Raw genomic sequence first — 24,975 nt, 5'->3', positions numbered from 1 at the left:
ACAACCTTTAAAAGGCATTTGGGTGAAGGGATTTGGGTTGAATGAATGCAAGGAAATGGGGCTGTTGTGAACGTGCATGGTGGCCAGCACAGACCAGATGGGCCAAGAGGGTCCATTTCTACGTGACTGATTCTATGCTATTTTCTGTATAAGCTAGTGCTGAAGATAAACAATAGACAAAAGGTGATGAAGCAGGCCATTCGGCCCTTCTAGCCAGCACCGCCATTCACTGTAATCATGGCTGATCATACACAATCAGTACCCTGTTCCTGCCCTCTCCCTATATCCCTATCTATAAGAGCTCTATCCAACTCTGTCTTGAATGCATCCAGAGACTTGGCCTCCACTGCCTTCTGGGGCAGAGCATTCCACATATCCACCACTCTCTGGGTGAAGAAGTTTTTCCGCATCTCTGTTCTAAATGGCCTACCCCTTGTTCTTAAACTGTGGCCTCTAGTTCTGGACTCGCCCATCAGCAGGAACATGCTTCCTGCCTCCAGTTAATAATCTTATATGTTTCAATCAGATCCCCTCTCATCCTTCTAAATTCCAGTGTATACAAGCCCAGTCGCTCCAATCTTTCAACATATGACAGTCCCGCCATTCCGGGAATTAACCTTGTGAAACTACCCTGCACTCCCTCAATAGCAAGAATGTCCTTCCTCAAATTTGGAGACCAAAACTGCACACAATACTCCAGGTGGGGTCTCACAAGGGCCCTGTACAGCTGCAGAAGGACCTCTTTACTCCTATACTCAATTCCTCTTATTATAAAAGTCAGCATGCCATTAGCTTTCTTCACTGCCTGCTGTACCTGCATGCTTGCTTTCATTGACTGATGTACAAGAACACCTAGATCTTGTACTTCCCCTTTTCCTAACTTGACTCCATTTAGATAGTAATCTGCCTTCCTGTTCTTGCCACCAAAGTGGATAACCTCACATTTATCCACATTAAACTGCATCTGCCATACATTTGCCCACTCACCCAACCTGTCCAAGTCACCCTGCATTCTCATAACATCCTCCTGACATTTCACACTGCCACCTAGCTTTGTGTCATCAGCAAATTTGCTAATGTTACTTTTCATCCCTTCATCTAAATCATTAATGTATATTGTAAACAGCTGCGGTCCCAGCACCGAACCTTGCGGTACCCCACTGGTCATAGCCTGCCATTCCAAAAGGGACCTGTTAATCTCTACTCTTTGTTTCCTGTCAGCCAGCCAATTTTCAATCCATGTCAGTACTCTGCCCCCAATACCATGTGCCCTAATTTTGCCCACTAATCTCCTATGTGGGACTTTATCAAAAGCTTTCTGGAAGTCCAGGTACACTACATCCACTGGCTCTCCCTTGTCCATTTTCATAGTTACATCCTCAAAAAACTCCAGATTAGTCAAGCATGATTTTCCCTTCATAAATCCATGCTGACTCAGACACTCAGACTGATCCTTTTACTGCTATCCAAATGTGTCGTAATTTCCTCTTTTATAATTGACTCCAGCATCTTTTTCACCACTGACGTCAGGCTAACCAGTCTATAATTCCGTTCTCTCTTTCCCTCCTTTCTTGACAAGTGGGACAACATTAGCCACCCTCCAATCAGCAGGAACTGTTCCTGAATCTATAGAACATTGGAAGATGATTACCAATGCGTCCACGATTTCTAGAGCCACCTCTTTAAGTACCCTGGGATGCAGACCATCAGGTCCCAGGGACTTATCAGCCTTCAGACTCAACAGTCTATCCAACACCGTTTCTTGCCTAATATAAATTTCCTTCAGTTCATCCTTTATCCTAGTTCCTTTGGCCACTATTACATCTGGGAGATTGTTTGTGTCTTCCCTAGTGAAGACAGATCCAAAATACCTGTTCAACTCGTCTGCCATTTCTTTGTTCCCCAAAATAAATTCACCCGTTTCTTTCTTCAATGGCCTAATTTTGGTCTTAACTATTTTTTTGCTATTCACATACCTAAAGAAGCTTTTACTATCCTCCTTTATATTCTTGGCTAGTTTACCTTCGTACCTCATTTTTTTCTTGGCATATTGCCTTTTTTGTTATCTTCTGTTGCTCTTTAAAAGCTTCCCAGTCCTCTGGTTTCCCTGCTCATCTTTGCTATGTTATACTTCTTCTCTTTTATTTTTATACTGCCCTTTACTTCCCTTGTCAGCCACGGCCCTTTTACTCCCCTTAGGATCTTTCTTCCTCTTTGGAATGAACCGATCCTGCACCTTCTGCATTATTCCCAGAAATACCTGCCATTGTTGTTCCACTGTCTTCCCTGCTAGGGTATTGAACTTTGGCCAGCTCCTCCCTCATAGCTCCGTAGTACCCTTTGTTCAACTGTAATACTGACACATCTGATTTTCCCTTCTTCTCAAATTGTAGGTTAAAACATAATATTATGGTCACTACCTCCTAATGGTTCCTTTACCTCGAGGTCCCTGATGGCACAGTATACAATAGTTTTCCATTTCTAGCACACTTTGCAGGAAGAGCAGATTTTCTAAATACTCAAATGAAGAATTTTGTATCTTTATTGTAATTACTGTAAAACTTTAGTTTCAATTTACTGATGTGAAACAATTTGCGGAACTTGTAATGAAACGGTAACTGTTACTCAGTGCCCGGAATGCATAATTACAAAGTGTCAAGTTTTAGCACTGTCATATTAGGCTATTAGGTTTAGTATGGACAAGGGGCTTTTCCACCTGATGCAGAAACATAGGAGATAGATTCCACCCCCCCCCCCCCACCAAACACCACACATACGCTGCCTTCTCTATTGAAAGCTAAGGTGATGGTGTGAAGGCCCAACTCCGCCTCGTACGCTGTCAGCAGTGATGCCCTGCGAGCAGCCCACGTCGCTGGCTTTCTGCCCAGAGGACGGTCAGTAAGCGAGGCCGCGCGATGGAGAGGCAGCCAAACTTTCGGCAGCAATAAGACTTTGCATCGAGTCCCGGGCAAGATGAGCCTTCGCATCTTGCTCTTGGCATCCTTGGCACCCATCATGCGCACCCAAGGTAAGCTACACAACATTAAGTCACCGAACACAAAGCAACAAGAACTGCGTGCGGTAGGGTCCCGTGAAAACAAAAGGGTCGTTTGCCTTTGATTGATGCGCTCTCTGTCTAATTAAACAACGGGTTACAATGTCATTCGTCACAGCGGACGAATGAGTGTCCAGTAGGCGGATCTTCCTGTAAATGGACAATTTTGAATAGTCATAGCCGATTTTGCATCGCTATTCGTTTCCAGGAGGATGGTGATAACATTTAGTGGTACGATTGAGGTCATTGTCCATTAATTTTGTCACAGGCTGTAGCTGGAGGGGCAACACGACCTGGTCATTGGCCAAGCATTGATTTGTGTGTTGGAATTGACTTCTGTAATTCGTCATCCAACCCCACCTTACTTGCTCACTTTGGATATGTTGTTTCAATATGAAGGTAACTTAAAAGTATTTTAGAACAGCGTGGAACCTCCCGTGTGTCGCTGTATTTTAAGACTATGTAATTAAATTGGCAGATTAAAATGTAACCTACCGCAGCCACCTTCCGAATTCCCAATCCCGCCACCTCCCGTGAGGCTTCAGTCTCGGGATACAGGGGGATAAAAACTGCGAATTGAATCAAATAGTTAGGGAAGTAAATGAGTTTAAAATATTGCGGAATGGTGTTCAGTTATCGATATATTAGGACTGTAGGATGAAGTCTTGTACGTAGAATTGACTCACAACTAGGATAAAAATCAAACATAGTCAGAGTTTACGAATGGTAATGCTGCACTAGCTACTGAAATCTCCGCGTTTTTATCCGTGCTGTTATAAGTAAGGCAAGTAACATCGAACCTTTACATCTTTTATTGATGACAAACAAAGCTCAATGACTTGCGGTGTCCCAAAAGTCATCACTTAGTTCTACAACGTAGATAAATATCAATACCGAATATCTAACACTATCAATGAACTACTTGTATCTGTACGCTAATAGATTATTTACAGATAAATACTTTTGAATTCCATTGATCTTCAGAATTCTTTAATCTGTACGTAATGACGACAGAACAGCAATGGCTAGAACGTCTGAGGGCACTTCGATAGACACATCTGAAAGATGAAGCATTCTGAAGGAAGGATAACGCAACCGTAGCTGACAAGGGAAGTTAGATGATTGGGAAGCTTTTAAAATCATAGAAAGTAACTAGGTAGGAGAGAATAATGAAAGAAGAGGTATAAGGAGAGAAAAGATGAAATACGGAGGTAAGGTAGCCAATCATATAAAAGAAGATACCAATGTTTTCATATATATAAGTAAATATGATGAGAGTGCATACCGACCATTGGGAAAACACCGGAGAGGTTGTATAGGGGGGCAAAGAAATGCTGCAAAACTGCATAAGTATTTCGTGTCAGTCTTCACTGTGGAAGACAACAGCAGTATGCCAGAAATTCGAGAAGGTCGGGGGTCAGAAGTGAATGCGGTTGCTATTAGAAAACGCTTGGTAAGCTGAAAGGTCCCAAGTCACCTGGACCAGATGGACTACACCCCAGGGTTCTGAAAGAGGTGGCTGAAGAGATGATCTTTCAGGAATCATTAGAATCTGGAATGGTTCCAAATGTCACTCCACTCTTCAAGAAAGGGGGGGGGGGGCGCAAGAAAGGAAATTACAGGCAAATTTGTTTGATCTCTGGTTGGGAAGATGTTGGAGTCAATCAGTAAGGATAAATTTTCTGGGTACTTGGAGGCACGTGATTAAATCAGCCAAAGGCAGCATGGTTTCCTTTAAGGGGAATCTTGCCTGACAAATCTGTTGGAGTTCTTTTGGGTAAAACACTGGCAGGATAGACAAAGGAGAGTCAATGGATGTTGTTTACCTCAATTTTCAGAAGGCCTTTGACAAGATGCTGCTTAAGATAAGAGCCCAAGGTATTACAGGAGAGATACTAGAATGGATAGAAGGTTGGTTGATGGGTGGTAGGCAAAGAGAGGGGATAAAGTGAGCCTTTTCTGGTTGGTTGCCCATGACTAGTGTTCTACAGAAGCTGGTGTTTGGACTGCTTCTTTTCACATTAACTGTCAATGATTTGGATGAAGGAATTGATGGCTTTGTGACCAAGTTTGTAGATGATAAGAAGATGGGTGGAGTGGCACATAGTGTTGGGGAAGTAGGGAGTCTACAGAAAGACTTGGCTTGGGAGAATGGACAAAGGAGTGTAGATGGAATATACTGTAGGGAAGTGTATAGTCATGCATTTTGGTAGAAGGAATAAAGTTGTGACTATTTTCTAAATGGGAAGGAAATTAAAAAATTGGAGGTGCAAAAGGCACCTTTTGGCAGTCATTGTGCATTGTTCCCTAAAGGCTAACTTGCAGGTTGAGTTAGTGGTAAGGAAGGCAAATGCAATATTAGTATTTATTTTGAGAGGAATAAATGCAAGAGCAAAGCGTAAGGCACTGTTGAGATTTCATTTGGGGTATTGTGAGCAGTTTTGAGCCTCTTATCTAAGAAAAGATGTGATGACATCGGAGAGGATGCACAGGCAGTTCACAAGAATGATTCTGGGAATGAAAGGGTTAATGTATGAGGAGTGTTTAGGTTTGTATGTGCTGGAGTTCAGAAGAATGAGGGGGTATCTCCTTGAAACTTATCTAATATTGAAAGACCGAGGTAGAGTAGATGTGGAGAAAATGTTTCCTATGGTGGTGGAGTCTAGTACCAGAGAGCTTTAGAATAGAGGGATGCCCATTTAGAACAGAAATGATGAGGAGAAATTTCTTTAGCTAGAGGGTAGTGAACTTATAGAATTCATTTCCACAGACGGTTGTGGAGCCCAAGTCATAGAGCAAGCTGTGGTTGATAGGTTCTTGATTAATCAGGGCATCAAAGGTTTTGGGGAGAAAGCAGCAGAATGGGGTTGAGAGGAACAATAAATCAGAAGCAGTGGAATGGTTGACAGATTCAGAGAGTCGAATAACCTAATTCTGTTCCCCCACATGCCTGGTCTCCTTCACGATCTCAATCAATGCAGGTGCACCACAGTGCTGTTTCCTTAGCTCCACTGCTCAACTCGCTTTACACTTTTGACTGTGTGGCTAAGCAGAGCTCCAATGTCATGTTCTTGTTTGCTGAGGGCACCACTGTCATAGGCCGAATCAAAGGTGGTGATAAATCAGCAAATAGGAGGGAGACTGAAAATTTGGCTGAGTGGTATCATAACAACAACAACCTCTCATTCAATGTCAGCAAGACCAAAGATTTGATTATAGACTTCAGGAGAGGGAAACCAGAGGTCCATGAGCCAGTCGTCATCGGACGATCAGAGGTGGAAAGGGTCAACAACTTTAAGTTCCTGGGTGTTACAATTTCAGAGGACCTGTCCTGGACCCAGCATGTAAGTTCAATTGTGAAGAAAGCACGGCAGCGCCTCTACTTCCTTAGAAGTCTGCCGAGATTCAACATGACATCTAAAACTTCACCACACATCTGTAGAAGTTTGTTAAAGAGTATATTGCCTGGCTGCGTCACGGCCTCATATGTCAGCACAGATACCTTCTCACAGCTGTCATCAGGTGAAAGGTGTAAGAGCCTTAGGACTTGCACCACCAGCTTCAAGAAACAGTTATTACCCTTCAACCAGCAGGCTCTTGAATAGAAGGGGTAACTACACTCACTTGCTCCATTGTTAAAATGTTCCTACAACCAATGGTCTCACTTTACAGACTCTTTATCTCATTATATCATGTTCTCATTATTTACTGCTATTTATTTTATATTTGCATTTGCACAGTTGTCGTTTGCACTCTGGCTGATCTTTCATTGATCCTGTCATAGTTGCTATTCTATAGATTTGCTGAGTATGCCCACAGGAAAATTGAATCTCTGGGATGTATATGGTGACATGTATGTCCTTTGTTAATAAAATTTACTTTGAACTGCAAAGATGCTTTCTCTTGGGCATCTCAAGGCACCCACTTTGCTTGATTCCCAAGCAGTCATCTCCTCCTGTATATGCTATCTATCTAGTTTTGGGTTTCCACTACTGTTTCAATGTGTGGTACTAAACAGATGAATTCAGGTACAACAGCAGATGGCTCCATTTACTGGTTCTGTACAGCAATCTTTGAAGTAGCTGTGCTGGATGGGTTAGCTTCACAGCACCAACAGTCTGTTTGGCCCACGTAGTCCATGCCAAACTGTTATTCAGTGTAGTCCCATTGCCCATAGCTCTCCATACCCCTTCTGCCTCTTAAATGTTGAAACAAGCCATCCGCCACTTCCACTGGCAGCTCATTTCATGCCCGCACCATCTACTGAGTGAAGATATCCTCCTCAGCTTCCCCTTAAACATGTTACCTTTTACCGAACCTTGGTGGAAAAAGCCTGCTTGCATTAACCCTATCTATGCAACTCATAATTGTGTATACCTCAGTGAGCATCATTCTCCTATACTCCAGGGAATAAAGTCCTAATCTATTCAACTTTTCCCTATAATTTGGGTCCACAAGGTCTGGTAACATCCTTGTAAACTTCGTCTGTACTCGTGCAGTCTTATTCATATCTTTCCTGTAGCTAGGTGACAAGAATTGCATACAATACTCCAAATTAGACCTCACCAACATCTTGTACAGCTTCAACAGAAAATCCTAACAACTTTACTCAGTACTTCGATCTATGAAGGAAGTGCACCAAGAATTTTCTTCACGACCCTATCTAGCTATGACATCACTTTCAAGTTCAAGTTTGTTGTCATTCAACCGTACACATGTGTGCAGTCAAATGAAACAATGTTCCTCTGGGACTGAGGTGCAAAACCATACAACAACTAGAGCACGGAAACAGGCCATCTCAGCCCTTCTAATCCGTGCCGAACGCTTACTCTCACCTAGTCCCACTGACCTGCACTCAGCCCGTAACCCTCCATTCCTTTCCTGTCCATATACCTATTCAATTTCTTTTTTAAATGACAATATCGAAACTGCCTCTACCACTTCTACTGGAAGCTCATTCCACACAGGTACCACTCTCAAAGTAGAGAAGTTCCCCCTCATGTTACCCCTAAACTTTTGCCCCTTAACTCTCAACTCATGTCCTCTTGTTTGAATTTCCCCTACTCTCAATGGAAAAAGCCCATCCACATCAACTCTATCTATCCCCCTCATAATTTTAACTACCTCTATCAAGTCCCCACTCAACCTTCTACGGTCCAAAGAATAAAGACCTAACTTGTTCAACCTTTCTCTGTAACTTAGGTGCTGAAACCCAGGTAACATTCTAGTAAATCTCCTCTGTACTCTATTTTGTTGACATCTTTCCTATAATTCGGTGACCAAAATTGTACACAGTACTCCAAATTTGGCCTCACCAATGCCTTGTACAATGTTAACATTACATCCCAACTCCTATACTCAATGCTCTGATTTATAAAGGCCAGCATACCAAAAGCTTTCTTCACCATCCTATCCACACGAGATTCCACCTTCAGAGAACCTTCAGAGAACTATGCACCATTATTCCTAAATCACTCTGTTCTACTGCATTCTCCTCAATGCCCTACCATTTACCATGTATGTCCTATTTTGATTATTCCTACCAAAATGTAGCACCTCACACTTATCAGCATTAAACTCCATCTGCCATCTTTCAGCTGACTCCTCTAACTGGCCTAGATCTCTCTGCAAGCTTTGAGAACCTACTTCATTATCCACAACACCACCTATCTTAGTATCATCTGCATAAGTACTAGTCCAATTTACCACCTCATCATCCAGATCATTAATGTATATAACAAACAATAGTGAACCCAGTACAGATCCCTGAGGCACACCACTAGTCACCGGCCTCCAACCTGACAAACAGTTATCCACCACTACTCTCTGGCATCTCTCCTCCAGCCACTGTTGAATCCATTTTGCTACTTCAATATTAATATCTAATGATTGAACCTTCCTAACTAACCTTCCATGTGGAACATTGTCAAAGGCCTTACTGAAGTCCATATAGACAACATCCACTGCTTTAACCTCATCAACTTTCCTAGTAACCTCTTCAAAAAATTAATTAAGATTTGTCAAACATGATCTTCAAAAAGCAGTACATATATCACATACAGCACATTATTTATTTAGAATACAGTACAGAACAGGCCCTTCTGGCCTGATTAGTCACACTGTCCAGCATTCCACCTATTTAACCCTAGCCTAAGTAATTTAGAATGACCAATTAATCTTCTAACTGGGACAGCCCGGGATGTGGAGGAAACTGGAGCACCCAGAGGAAACCCATGCGCTCATGAGAAGGATGTGCAAACTGCTTGCAGTGTCTGAATTTAGTGATGCTCTGAGCTGTAATTGCATCGCACTAAAATAAAATGAACACAATAATATCAATGGAAAATTTAAAAAGATCAGTGGATGTACAAGTTGACATCAAGCGCATATACGGCATGTAGTTCAATATGTAACAGTATAATGTTACTAACACTGTCATCAACAATGTGTACTGGGTGGTAGCAGGGTGTTCAGAAGTCTCACAGTCTGGGGGAATGAAGCTGTTATCCAACCTAACAGTCCGTGTTCCTGTACTGCACAGTCCTTCTGCCTAATGGCAGGAAGTCAGAGATTGCGGGACAGATTAAGATTTGTGTACTGGAAACGACAGTAAACAGTGTAAAGGAGAATGAAATAATTGTTACTCCGGATATGATGCTGCGTAAAAAAAAGTTAGGTTTAAAGATCACAATACAAAAAAACTAAGTTGATTGGACTGTACATTAATAATATTAAGTAATATTAGATGCAGGAGTGTGTGTACATAAGGTAACTTTGACAGGAAATGATAAAGTAGTGGAGGTTTTAATTAATGTTACTGCTTGCAGAAAGTAACTTTAAGTCTGATGGTTTTGGTGTGGATGCTACTTAGCCTCCTCCCTGATGGCAGTGGGACAAACAGTCTATGAGCATGTTGTGTGGCATCCTTCATGATATTGCTGGCCTTTTTCTGGCAGCTTTCTGTATATATGTTCTTGATTCAGGTAGGCTTGTGCCAGTGATGCTTTGGGCAGTTTTGATTACCCATGGTAGAGTCTATCAATCTGCCGCAGTGCAGTTTCCGTACCACTCTGTAGCTTCTCCTGCAAAGCCAACCTCAAATCCAGTTTACTACCTCATCCTGAATGCGAAGTGTCTGGATCTCTTGACTAACCTTCCATGTGGAAACTTGTTAAAGGCCTTGCTAAAGTCCATATAGACAGCATCTATTACCCTTCCTTCATCAACTTTCACGGTAACCTCAAAGCTCCTTAAGATTGGTTAGACATGATCTACCATGCACAAAGCCATGTTGTCTATCCCATCTATCCAAATATTTATATATCTGGTTCCTTAAAATAAATTCATTAATTTACCAACCACTGACGTCAGGCTCACTGGCCTATAATTTTCTGACTTATCCTTAGAGCCTTTCTTAAACAATAGAGCAGCATTAGCTATCCTCCAATCCTCTAGTACCTCTCCTGTGGCCATGGGTGTTTTAAATACCTTTGCTAGGGATCCTGCAGTCTTAGCACTAGTCTCCTACGAGGGCTGAGGATACACACTGCCAGGCTCTGGCTACTTATCCTGCATAATTTGCTGCAAGACAGCAAGCACCTGTAATCCTCTGTAATGACCTACTGCTGTTTTGCCTTAGTTCAATAGACTCTATCCAGCTCCTGAATAAATATTCATGCAAAAAATCTATTAAAGATCTCTCCCGTCTTTCAGCTTCATGCACAGATGACCATACTGATCTTCAAGAGGATCAATTTTGTCCCTTGCTATCTTTTAGCTCTTGATGTATCTCCAGAAGTCCTCAGGATACTCCTTCACCTTGTCTGCACCTTTTCTAGCAACAGTTGAATTCTATTCTACTGTAGTTAGAAGATAACTTTTAATTACTCCTCTACCTTTCCCACACCATTAGTCTGGAGTTTCCTCAGGTTGTGCCTTTTACTCTCTCCTTATTCTTATTCATATTGTGTCCGCCTACAACATCATCCAAAAACTTTTCAGGTTCCATGGCAGTGCCATGTAAAGAATGCTGTCTCCAGTAGTTGTTCTTTCTTTAAATAAAGTACTCCTTTTTGTTTTACATGGGATCTTGGGAAGTTATTGTTAAATGATTTTTCTGAGCTGCACATCCTGCAAAGTTAGTTATGTTCAATCTTAAACAAATCCCCTGACCCAGAAGTATCCGATGCTTACAATTGATTATACACTCACTGGCCACTTTATTAGGTACACTTCATTTATACAAATATCTAATCAGCCAATCATATGGCAGCACCTCAATGCATGAAAGCATGTAGACGTGGTCAAGAGGTTCAGTTGTTGTTCTGACCAAACATTAGATTGGGGAAGAAATGTGATCTAAATTATTTTGACTGTAGAATGATTGTTGGTGCTAGATGTGCTGCTTTTGAGCATTTCAGAAACTGCTGATCGGGGATTTTCATGCACAACAGTTTCCGGAGTTCATAGAGAATGGTGTGGAAAAATAAAAAAAACATCCAGCGAATGGCAGTTTTGTGAGTGAAAACGCCTTGTTAATGAGAGAGGTCAGAAGGGACTGGCCAGACTGGTTTAAACTGAAGGAAGGCAACTGTAACTCAAATAACTACATATTAGTGTTGTGCAGAAGAGCAACTCTGAAGGCACGACACATTGAAATTTGAAGTAGATAAGCTCCAGTAGCAGAGGACCACGAACATGCACTCAGTCATCACTTCATTAGGTTCAGAAGGTCCCTAATAAAGTGGCAACTGAGTGTATGTGAGCATCACAGCATCACTTACATCTTTTATATTTAGTCATGTGTCTGATTCCAACTTTGAAAACTGAGTTTATTCTGTCCTTGTTTCAAAATCCAAAATACCTAAATATATCTATCTGTACTACAATTTAATGTATGGATCTTGACTGACATCTGCTACAGATGTAGGTGTTTTAGTTGGTGATTTGTCCCATATATTTGTCACAGGTTGTCGTAAGGGTTGGGGTTACCTTCTGGGAGCTTTGATGTTTTCCATACCCTTTGTTAGGTGACATCATTTCCTGTGGTGTGTTACTTGCCACATCACCATGCTTGAAAGTTGCTGAGGTCTTGCTGGGTGCAGGTCTGTACTGCTTAATAGCTGATGCAGTTCACATTTTTCAGGCATTAGTAAACATCCCGCTTCTGACTTTATGACAGTAGAAATTTAATTGACGAAGCAGCTGAAGATGTAATTACAAATGTCCATGTACATAGATGCTAGTGTTGTAACTGTCCTGGGACAACCTGGCTAGAGACACAGATAGTTATAGTTCTGCAGCTCAAGACTTCAGTACAGCAATTAGGATGCCTACTGCCTTTTCTACGTCCAGTGCTCTCAGTTGGTCCTTAATATCATGTAGTGTGGAGTGAATTGAATTAGTTGGAACTCATGATGATGCCAAGTTCATTCAGTGGCTCAGCAGTTCATCAGTCTCTGTGCCATTCTAAATGACTTCGCATGTTTCTGCACCTTCCCACTGGACTGTGTATGGTATGATGTGGATTGTGGAATACCTTTTTTATCTGTTAAAGTAGAGTATTTACAAGAAGTTATGGTAAAATAATAAGTGACTAGATAGTTTTTTTCACCTCAGTTATGAAGAGATTCACTGCTCCTTCACCCAAGGATGCTCTGGCAGGGATTCTTCCTGTTTTGCATCTTTCATCTATACTCTCATGGGTTCTCTGTTTTGTACCAGTTCCATTTGCTAGACTACATGAAGTTCTACAAAACAACAAACTCTTTATTTTTTCATTCTCAGGATTTTTCATTTTCAGTTGGCATTAGCCCAAGAGTAACTGTAGTGGTACATTGTTAAGTACATTCTTTGTCTCTTTAAATTTCTTATTAAGTTTTGTACTGGTGCCTACCTCTTCCTTTCATTCTCATTGTAACAAAATGCCCTGTCACGTAATTTCACCTATTCTGTTTGCCTGTTCCATTTCCGCCCTCCCAGGACTTTGATTTTGTCGTGTTCTTCCAAAGATCCCTCATTTCTCAATGTTTCTCAAGAGCACATGTGCATTCCAAACAAAGTCATACAAAAGTTTTTAAAATGTGCTCAAAATTTCACCAGCTCCACAATAGCCATTCTTTGTATAAGTAGTCCATACTGTCAGTTCTTGTGAGTTATTTTTAAAGAGATGATGCCTAAGCTTGTCACAACCGTACAATAATGTAATCGTACATCAAGGCAACAGACTCCAAGTCAGGATTGCTGGTAGGTATAACTATCATACCACTGAGTTTCCGTAATTTCTCCTGCAGCATTCTTCCCTACAGATGAGGAGATTCATGAGAGTTATCCTAGGAATGAGGCAAATTTGATGGCTCTAGGCCTGTACTTGGTAGAGTTTAGTGGAATGAGAGGGGGATCTCATTGAATCCTATCAGATATTGAAAGGCCTAGATAGAGTGGACATGGAGAGGATGTTTCCTATAGTGGACCAAAAAACACAGCTTTGGAATAGAAGGTTGTCCCTTTAGAACTATCAGGAAGAGGAGGAATTTATTTAGCCAGAGGGTAGTGAATCTGTGGAATTCATCACTACAGATGGCTGTGGAGGCCAAGTCATTGGGTTATTTAAAATAGATGTTGATAGGGCTTTGATAGTAAGGGCATCAAACATTATGGGGACCAGACAGGTGAGTGAGGTTGAAGGGACAGTAAATCAGATAAAATGGAAAGGCTGAACAGACTTTATGGGCCAAATGGCCTAATTCTGCTCCAATGTCTTGTGGCCCACCCCCTCCTTTCTTTACTCCCAGATTACTTATCTATCAGAATCCAATTATGAAGAAATACTACTTATAGTTTTGTCTTTGAGGTGGAGAATGTCTCACTAGCAGTCTTGCAGTGCCTGCACATTGTCTGACTTGCCCTATTTACCAATGAATTCAGTGAAACCAAATATCAAAGTGTTTAAAGGAGGAGTGAGACTATGCTCTTGATTTCAGAGTGACATTTCTATCCCTGCTAAATATCTTAGTGGATTCCTTTAGCATTTTTTTTGGGTCAGTACTTTGTTCTTGCTCTCTGTACAGTAGACTTGGCAAAGAATAATGCTTCAGGGAAGCCTACAATTAGAATCGCTAGCAAACAAAACGGGCACATTCTCCAATCTGGTATTTCAGGTTTTACTGTTGGTGCAGGTATAACAGTACATTGTAAATGTCTCCAGAAAAATATGCTAAATCATATTTCAGTGTTATATGGTATCATAGTGAAATTAGTCCACTGACTGTACCACTCCAACAAGTTCCACTAGATAGCCCCACACAGTCATTACACAATACTGATGCAGACAAAAATTGAGTGAGTTTTATGTGGACATTTCAACCTCAATATTATTTATCAACATGTTATTCTGGGCCCACTTTATATATTTTACTTCCATTCCCCTTCAAAATACATGTTTACTGTTCATGAAACAATATCTACAGCCATTTTCACACAGCAAAAACTCCCAAGGCATGTCACAAGAATGAGAACAAAGTTTGTCAGGGAACAACAAAAGGGTGAACACGAGCTTGCTCAATGTAATAGCTTTTAAGATGCATGATAAAGGAGTACAGAGCAATAAAGTTTGGCTTTATTTGGCACATTTACTTCAAAACATAGTGAAGTGGTCAGTTTACATTGAAGGAAATCAGCAAGGATTGTGCTGGGCAGCCCAAAGTGTCACCACCCTTCTGACGCCAACATAGTACGCCCACAACTCACTAAGTGTACATGTTTAGAATGTGGGAGAATACCAGAACAGCCAGAGGAACCCATGCAGTCCTGGGGCAAATGTGCAAACCCCTGGCTGGTGAAACCTACAAGTTGACAAGTTTCAGTGTGAAAGCAAGTTGTGCAGTCAAACTAGTTTTATCATTGTGTGTTCTCCACTTCAGAGAATATCCCAATTGCACTTGATCAGTTTGTTTCTGTGCCCTTTTTAAAAGGAAGAGAAGATGCAACTTACTCCTTGGGGAAGTACTTTCATTTCAGCATTAGGCATGAGTATAAGGTTCATGGATGAGTGCTAAACGATATTGATTTTTAACCTATGTTCGTCTTTTTGTGGAGTATTTGTTTCAGGCCTCTCTGACCCACTCCCTTGATACTTTTTCTGAGACCTTGATAATCTGTATTGGTGCTGCTTCCTCTACTACAACTTCTGCTACCTAGTTTTGTCCTGCTGTCTCCTTCCCTTTCTGGATCTCTCCCTATCTCAGAAGATAGATTAGCTACTAACATCTGTTACAAGCCTCTTGAATCTCAGTTATCTCGATTATTCTTCATTTCATCCTACCTCTTCTAAGGACTTTATTCCATTATTCCTCTGTCTGCATTATGTCTGTTCAGGTGTTGAGACTTTCCATACAGGTACAACTTGAATGTCTTTCCCTTTTCCTGAACTGTCGCTTCTCCTCTACCACTGTTAACAAAACCCTTGATTGCATTTCATTCATTTCCTGCTCTCAATCCCTCCTCTTCAGGAGAGAACAAGAATACAGTTCCCTTGCCTGCCACGCTGTCAGTTTCCACATTCTCCAGAATTTCCACCACTTTCAAAGAGGTTCCGCCACCTGACATCATGTCACGGACTGTTCCCTTTGCAATCTGCTTCCTGGTTTATCGATCTACTCCTGCCAACCAACTACCTCCTTTTGACACTCTCCCTTCTAACCAGGGTGGATACAACATTGCCCTTTCACCTTTCTACCATCCAGGGACCAACCCCCACACAGTATTTCCAGGTGAAGCAGTGATTCATTTACTTTAACACTGAATACATTGCATTCAGTGTTCACAACATGGTCTCCTCTGCATTGGAGAAACCAAATGTCAATTGAGTAACCACTGCAGAACTCTTGCATCTGGTCTTCAAAGGAGACCTTGTGGTGACCCATTTCCTAGCGTATCCGAACCGACTCACAATTAGATAGCCTACGGGGGTTTGCGAGCACAGAGCTTTGGAGCCTCTGCGCCATGGGGGGCCGGTTGAAAGAGGCTTAAAAGTGAGGCTGAAGTTTTCGAATAAAGTTTTTTTCCTTCGACTGCAGTTACCGACTCTGTGTCGTAATTTTAGCACTGCGTGTAGCACACCGCTACAATTTTCTGAGGTGATCTGGCGAACGTGGAACTGGGCTTCGGCTTGCTGGAACCATAGGTCCGGGCGCTGTGTCCAGAAACCTGGCAGTTTCAACGAAACCGCATGAACAGAGGCGGCGTCGGTCATTTCCGGTCCAAAAATCGTTTGGACCGTCGGGGTCACCAATTGTAGCGGTGTGCTACACGCAGCGCTAAAATTACGACACGGAGTCGGTAACTGCAGTCGAAGGAAAAAAACTTTATTCGAAAACTTCAGCCTCACTTTTAAGCCTCTGTCAACCGGCCCCCCATGGCGCAGAGGCTCCAAAGCTCTGTGCTCGCAAACCCCCGTAGGCTATCTAATTGTGAGTTGGTTCGGATACGCTAGGAAATGGGTCGCCACAACCTTGAACATCCTGCTGTTCACCACTTTAATAGGTTTAAAGTGAGTGAGAAGGAACTTGAGAGATAACTGTTTTTTACACTGTGGGTGATGTGTATGTGGATTGAGCTGCCAGAGCAAAGCGGTTGAGGCAAGTATGATAATTTTTAAAAGACAGTTGGACAGGCACATGGACAGGAAAGGTTTAGAAGGTTAGGGGCCAAATTCTAGCAAATGAGGCACCTTGACCAGCATGGGCCTGTTTCTGTGCTGTACGTCCCTCTGACTCCGAAGTTAATGAATTATCTCAATGAGCCAAGAATTAGCAAATGAAGTTCAGCAGAAATAAACTGCTGAATGCAATTGGACATTTTGAATGATGTTTTATGACATGAAAGTTACAAGTTCAGGAATAAATGAATTTTGGAATACTAATACACTGATCACTAAAAGTTGTGCCACAGAGTACTGAAGTTATTTTTTAAAAATAAGCAAGCTAAGCAGTAAACTTTTATTTCTCAAAATTAAAAAAAAAACCTGGGAAAAAAGGGAATGCTGTGCTAAACCTGGTTAGACCATATTTAAGAATGCTGCATGCTAGTATTCACAATACTTAAAGGATGGGTGAGAGCACAGAAAAATCCTCAAAATTATATCAAAAATACATTTATCTATATATGAAAAGGTTTGTTTTTGATTACTAGAACCGCTGCAGATGATTATTTTTATCTAGTTGTCTTACAGTTTTGACCAAACATTTGGTTACCTACCACATTATCAGATTATTGGCTTGGTGTTGATTTTTGTCTGATAATCGCTCCTAAAGGTGGCTTGGATGTTTAATGGTTAAAATATTATATAAATGCAAGTTTAGGTATTGTAATCAAAGCAAACGCGATGGTAATTTTTGAAACATTATACAGTTGCCTCTTGGGTAAACTGTTTTCCATATTTTTTTGTAAATTTGCTTTATTTAGATTCATGGAGCACTGAAGAAGGTTTGTCGCATATTGCCTCTTTACTGGGTATTCAGAAGAGACCTAATTAATCCCATTCACCTGCTGTTTCCCCATAGACCTCCAATTTTATTCTATTTAAAGCTCTATCTTAAAAGGGATTGAATCTTTGAAGTCAGTGGGTTCACTCTGTTGTTCTCTATATGCAGTTTGTTGAACATTACTGCGGAGGCAGTAATCAGCTACACAGCCAAATGCACGGAGGATGTCACTGTGATGAAAACCTTCTCTGCACGTGGTTATAAAAAGCCATGGATGACAACAGAGGTGCGTTCACTACTGAAGGTCCGTGACACAGCCACAGATCGGGGGACAGGAGTACACTTCGCTCAGCCAGGTCTGCGCTTTCACTAGCGATCAGGAAAGCGGAAAGGGCCTACGCGGGCAAAATACATGGACACTTCTGTGACACAGGTGACATCAGACGGATGTGGCAGGGAATTAAAGCTCTGACAGACTACAAGATCAGGCAGAAAACTGATGACAGCGACGTCTCTCTTCCAGACAGGCTTAACAAATTCTTTGCATGCTTCGAAGTATCAAACACTACAGCAAAGGGGAGAGCCAGTCCCTTCTTACCATCTGACCAGCCGGCTCCAATCATTGATTCAGAGCAAACACGGAGGACCCTTGCCAGGGTTAACCCACGAAAAGCAGGAGGTCCTGACAACATCCCTGGACGTGTGCTCAAGGAATGTGCTGATGTATTAGCAGATGTCCTGACAGACATTTTCAACATCTCCCTTAGTCAAGCCATTGTCCCCAGATGCTTCAAAACCAGATTCAAGGAGAACCTGATCATTAAATTTGCTGATGATACCACAGTAGTGGGGCTCATCAGCAATATTGATGAAACAATGTACAGGGAGGAGGTCAAACACCTAGAGAGCTGGTGCAGTGACAACAACTTGATGCTTAATATCACCAAAACCAAGGAGATGATCGTCGATTTCAGACGGTCTCAGCCCGAGCACACACCCCTCAGCATCAGCGGCTCCACAGTGGAGAGAGTGGAAAACGTCAAGTTCCTTGGGGTGCAGATCTCGAACAGTCTCTCCTGGTCCATGAACACCACTGGGATTGTGAACCGGGCCCAGCAGAGATTGCACTTTCTGAGGAAACTTAAACAAGCATCACTCCCCACTAACAACTACATTCTACAGAGGCGTGGTTGAGAGTGTGTTGACCTTTTGCATCACAACCTGGTACTCCAGCTGCACTGCTGCTGACAAAAAAGCCTTGCAGAGGGTGGTTAGGGGAGCAGAGAAGGTTATTGGGGTCTCCCTACCTTCTGTCCACGACCTCTTTCAGAAGCCTCCTGAAGACATGGTACATCATTAAAGACCCCTCACACACTCTCCATGAACTGTTTGTTCTTCTGCCATCAGGCAAACGTTACAAGAGCATCAAAACAAAAACCACAAGGCTACTAAACAGCTTCCTCCCACAGGCAGTCAGACTGCTAAATAGCTGCTCCACCTGACTCTGCTTTGGAGACTTTTAACTTGCACTGGACACTTATAACTTGTTTTTAACTGACATGTGGCTGTTGTGTTGTGTTTTACTATTTATTGTTGTGTTTATTATTTAGTGTTGTGTTTGTTATGATTGCACTGCTCCTGGGAAATGCTGTCTCATTCTGCCCTGCAGAGCTGATATATGGTTAGAATGACAAAGTTTTTGAATCTTGAATTACAGACTTTCTGATATTAGTCAAAGGCCCAGCACCATTGTGAACACTCAAGCTGTCAGTCAAATCCTTACGATACAATGATGATCACAGAAATTCTGTTATTTTTGTAATGTTTTTCTTTTTGTCAATACTTGGGAAATTATTACAATTTCAAACCTTGATTTGAACAAAGAAACAAATAGAACATTCCTGGGGATATCAATGATTAACATTTTTTAAAATTATCCCAAGGTTATGATGTACTAAAAGTCACGCCATATGCTGTGATCATTAAAATTGAGTAAATGTGGCAGTTTTAGAAAGGGCCATACTTGCTCAATTTTATCCCAATGATTAAAATGTAAATCTTCAACAAGTGAAACAAATACTTTACCAGAGGAGCAGGAAGGAGTTCATAGTTCAAAGTAAAATTTATTATCGGAGTACATACACATCACTACATGCACCCTCGAGATTCTTTTTCCTTGGGGCATACTTAGAAAATCTATAGAGCAATAACTGTAAACAGGATCAATGAACCACAAACTGTGCTAATGTAAATATAAATACATAGCAATAAAAATGAAAGCATGAGTTAACAAGATAATTAGCCTCTAAAGTGAAATTATTGGCTGTGGGAACGCCAGAAATAAAATTAATGCTGTTGTCCCCTTCTGTTCAAAAGCCTGATGGTTGAGGGGTAGTAACCGTTCTTGAACCTGGTGGTGTGAGTCCTGAGGATCTTGTACCTTCTTCCTGCTGGGATCAGAGAGAAAAGAGCGTGACCTGGGTGATGGGGATCTCTGGCCTGGGTGGTAAAATGCTATAAAGATGCTTTATTTCTCTCTCGAAAGATGTGGTCTGATTTACTAAATACTTCCATTAATTTCTGTTGTCATTAGAGATTTTCAGCAATTACAATATTTGGCTTTTGAAGTAGGTGATGGATAACTGGCATACTGTGAGATGATAGAATTCCGGAGGAAAGTAGAGAATGGTGTTGAGCTCAGCAACATGCATTGAGCCTGAGAGTATGTGTAAAGGGGTTGCTGTGAAGTGATTAACAATTAGAACTGGTTTATGCACGATTAGTAGAAGTGCGATTTAACGTTGGTGTCAGGAGGAAAGACGTGGTGTATGAAGGTTTTCAATGTAAGACAATTCTTGCCTTAGGTCACTAAGTCTTCTTGTGTGCTTGTAGACCCCAGGTGATCACGTGATCAAGTGGAGTATTTACCACAACTCCTCAGCTCCATACCTGTCTTATAAACTTGGAATCTGAAAAAGTTAAGCTAAGCTCAATTATTAATCTTGTATGTTACAGGAGTCACAGAACAACGTGTTGATGTGCAGTTGGAAGTGGAAAACTCTACTACCCTCCAAATTGAGTGGGATTCACATCTGTTTTCCATATTTGAATGTGTTCTCCTTATCTTTGTAAAAGGAAGGAAGGAAGATGAAATATTCCTATTGCCAAGGTAAGGTAATGACTTAGTAGAGGAGTTTCATAGAATACTAATCACAGAAACAGCACCTTCATCCCATCTAATCAATGCTGAGCTATTAATCTGCCTAGTATGATCAACCTACACCTAGGCCATAATCCTCCATACTACTCCCATCCATGTTCCTATCCAAATTTCTTTTAAATGTTTAAATCATACCTGCATGCACCACTTATGCTGGTAGCTCATTCCACACTCTCACCACCCTCTGAATGAAGAAGTTTCCCCTCACATTCCTTTTAACATTTCACCTTTTACCCTTAACCCATGACCTCTAGTTCTAATTTCACTCCACCTCAGTGGGAGAAAACAGGCTTGCATTTACCCTATCTAATACCCCTTATACTTTTATACACTGCTATCAAATCTCCCCTCATTCTTCTACACTCTATGGAATAAAGTCCTAACCTGTTCAAGCTTTCTCTAATACTCAGGTCCAACAGTCCTGGCAACATCCTTGTAAACTTTCTCTGTGATCTTTCATTCTCATTGACTTCTTTCCTGTAGGTAGCTGACCAAAGCTGCATGTAATACTCCAAAGTGGCCTCCCCAACATCTTATTCTTCTTCAACGTAACATCCAATCCCCTGTACTCAATACTTTGATTTATGAAGATTAATGTGCCAAGAGCTTTCTTTATGGCCCTCTCTACCTGTGATGCCACATTCAAGGAATTGTGGATCTGTATTCCAGATCCCTCTGTTGTACCACACTCCCAATGCCCAACTCTACCCTGTGTAAATCTGTGAGGGGCAGCACGCAGCAAATGCATTCACATGCACACTGCCTTGTCATTGCATTGAGTGTGTAAATTTCAATGTCTTCCTCCTCTCTCTATTTTTATCATAGCTTGGCTTTATGGTGCCTTTCCTGCCAAACATGGTGGAATAATCCATTTCTTTAGCAATGTGCATGTGGAAATGATATGTACATGCTTGTATACTGTATTTGAAGTAGATACTTATGTTTATTTTGTAGTATGATTGCAATTACATCGTGGGATGCATCATATTCTGATTCATGTGTCAGTTAACTTTGAGGCTATTTGAAGATGGTATGTCCTGACGCTAAAAGAATAGGGTGGATGGCTCTTGGTAGGAGAGAGGGATAGATTGAGCTGCCAGGAGTTCACACAGGACAAAATAGTATGTAACTATAATTGTGTGTTCTGGTAGATGACTTTTTGTAATATTAGCAGTTTTCTTTTTGCTAAGTTGGATTTTTGACACACTGAATAAACAACCTTGCTTGGAAGTGCTAAGCGACTCCAGCCATTTTCTTTCTTCACCAAAACCCACAACTCACAGCAAAATCCTGTCCTGCTTTTGCTTCTCCCAAAGTGCAACACCTCACACTTGTCTGCATTAAACTCCATTTGCCATTTTTCCAGCTGCTCCAGATCTTGCTGCAAGCTTTGGCAGTCTTTCTCATTGTCCACTACACCCACAATCTTGGTGTCATTCACAAATTTGCTGATCTCACCAAGTTGCCACATTATCATCCAGATCATTGACATAGATGACAAACAATACAGACAGAGCACCAATCACTGCAATACACCACTCACCACAGGCCTCCGTTAGAGGGGCAACCATCTACTACCACTCTGGCTTCTCTCGCAAAGCCAAAATCAAATCTTTCTTACTGAACGCCAAGTGGCTGAACCTTGATCAACCCTAATGCGACCCCACCCATGCAGGACCTTGTCAACGGCCTTGCTAAAATCCATGTAGATAACATCTACACTCTTGCCTTCATCAACACTCCTGATGTTTCCCTCAATAAAGCTGTATTAGATTGTTTGCAAATTGGTTGAGAACTCTATAAGATTGGTAAGAGAAGTCATCATTAAGATTTCATACAAAATGATTTGCCAAGAGGTGATCTCCTTTCTCCCTTTACAGATATTGACTCATTTGTTCAATATCTCCTTTTTGATTGATCAGGATGTATTGTGTTTATTGTTTCATTAGAATTACATTTTCCTTTATTAAAATTTCAATTAGGAAAGCACACTTCAAATTAGTAAATAGTGTACGTGTATGGATGCATAACAGGCAATAGTGGTATTTTAAGAGTAAGTGACTTTGAAATAGCTAGATTAATAAGAACTAGCTGTTGGATCCTACTCAAGTTTAATTGCCATTTTCTTTGCAGTTTAACAATTCATTATCTGCTTGTATTTTAATTGCCCTTTATATGCAATATTCCTCAATTGTCTGTACAAAGTATAATTCTGAAAACCTCTCTGTACTTCTTTAAGTGAATGAGTGTCATTGGTTATTTTTTACTGCAGCATTGACTAACTGCTTTCTAATTGGTTCACCCTTATCTATTGATTTGAATGGTATTTTTCTTAACTTTGGGTTTAGGCTAGGCACCATCTACAGTTGCTCTCTTCTTCAAGTGGTGTTACGAACCCCGTAACTGGGTTACTTACCAGCAAAGATAGAGATGTCTGTTGAAGTCTGATGATACTATTTTTAACAGTATTTATTAGTAAAAATATACAAAAATAATATCAATGCAAATATACAGATAATATATGTTGTTAATACTAAATCTAAACGTGCGGGTATAATAATAAGAAATAAGCTCTATCGTTGTTTAGGGGATAATGTATTGTCGGATGGAAATATATAGTTCGTTCAGTTCATACAGACTGCAGCCTTTGGGGACCGCTGGGTTGCAATTGTTGGAGAGAGAGAGAGAGAGAGAGAGAGATTTGGAGAAAAACTTGCCAGCTTTCCTTTATGATTTCGATCCGTCAGGAGTCTCTTTGTCGTGGCCTTTCACTTGTGGCCTCTCCTTTAGCTAAACTGTTCTTCCATGATGAGGCTGCCACCCTGGCAAGGGAGGACGCACACGAGCCCCCACCAGCTGTCGCTATTAAACGCTGTCACGGGATCTCTAGTGTTTCTCCTGGTGCGTCTAAAGGAGTTGTTCCCCAGACCCCTCTTTTATCCTTACTCACGGGGTCTCAGATGTCAATCAGGTTGGGATGATGCAATCCCTCAACCAGACCACTCTGGTTGTCCCCTGAGGGTTTTCAATGAATAGTACAGTACTCAATACACAATTCCGTCTCCAAGAGACAATGGCTGTTATCAGTGGTTCCGTTCCGTTGATGTCAGGACACATTCCAAACCTTGTGTATTCTGGATGTCTCTCTCTCATTTCCTGGGTCTCAGACCTGAAATAATAGCGATTTTGCTATTCTCAAAAAGGAGGGGGCGACTTTGTACCCTTCGGCCCCTCAGAGTTGCTTCACCTTCGTAACAGTAGTAAAACCCTCTGACCATGTTTGTTTCATCATCCTTCTGTTCTATCAGCTCTTCTGACATAATCGTGAAGCAATGAGTTTTTAAGCCTCGTTCCTGACTTCAAAAAGAACTTTAGATTTAAATAATAGAATCCAACACAGTACAATCATACAAGTATTTTTCATCTCTAAAAGGGATGGTGTTATTGTTGGGTCTAACATGTTATAATGAAATGTGTCAAAGGGAGCATCATCGGAAAAGCAATAACAATTCTGAGGGGATGTGGTTATTGGAGAAGAAAGTGGGCAGCCTAGGAGTGAGCTCGCGTTGTCCTTGGAGTGCTAAGACTAGGTTGCATTATTCACTAGTACTCCTCACAGAAGGTGCAAATTAATCAAAAATGACAAAATTAATCAAAAAATCTCTCCTCCAAGAAAAATGGTAGAGATAGAAATATATTGTTATATTCCAAAGATTAATGACCCACTGGAAGAAGAAATTTGTTTCCATCTGCCTTGAATAGGTGATTCCTTATTCTGAATTAATGTTCCCTCTTTCCAGATACCTTTGCAAGGAGAAAATTAATGCTACAGTAGGAACAGAGTACTGAACATGAAGGGGATGAATGTGGCCATATATTTTTATACTTCATATCTAAAAAAAAAGATGTAATGTGGGAAATATGACTGAAATACAGCAGTTCTGAAGAGAAGTCATCGACCTGTAACCTTGACTCTGTTACTCTTGCCGCAGAGATGCTCTGACCTGGCCCGAATTTTTAGCACTGCCTGTCAGAATTAGTATTAGTATGTTCTTCACACAGATGCACTAAAATGCAACCTGGCCAAATTCTTCATTCTGCTTCAAAAATCAAAATACTGCAGATACTGGAAATCTGAAATAAAAATAGGAAGTGGTGGAAACCCCTCTGTGTTTGTCTGCACCTGTCGAAAAAGAAACAGCTGGCATTTCAGGTCA

The 24,975-nt window shown here is 41.2% G+C and overlaps 1 protein-coding gene across 1 annotated transcript in view; it reads left to right on the top strand.

Annotated features, from left to right (window-relative positions):
* Nucleotides 1–2,817: 2,817 nt before the first annotated feature.
* The window catches only part of LOC132404836 (uncharacterized), a 58,392-nt gene continuing 36,234 nt past the window's right edge, over nt 2,818–24,975 (top strand). Inside the window, exons 1-2 of the mRNA XM_059989373.1 lie at nt 2,818–3,028; nt 20,554–20,707. Coding sequence (XP_059845356.1) covers nt 2,974–3,028; nt 20,554–20,707 — 209 coding nt within the window. The 5' untranslated portion in view covers nt 2,818–2,973. The remainder of the gene's footprint in view (nt 3,029–20,553; nt 20,708–24,975) is intronic.

This window comes from Hypanus sabinus, chromosome 14 (assembly GCF_030144855.1).
Source record: "Hypanus sabinus isolate sHypSab1 chromosome 14, sHypSab1.hap1, whole genome shotgun sequence".
Lineage (NCBI taxonomy): Eukaryota > Metazoa > Chordata > Chondrichthyes > Myliobatiformes > Dasyatidae > Hypanus > Hypanus sabinus.
This window is presented reverse-complemented; position numbering and strand designations above follow the sequence as displayed.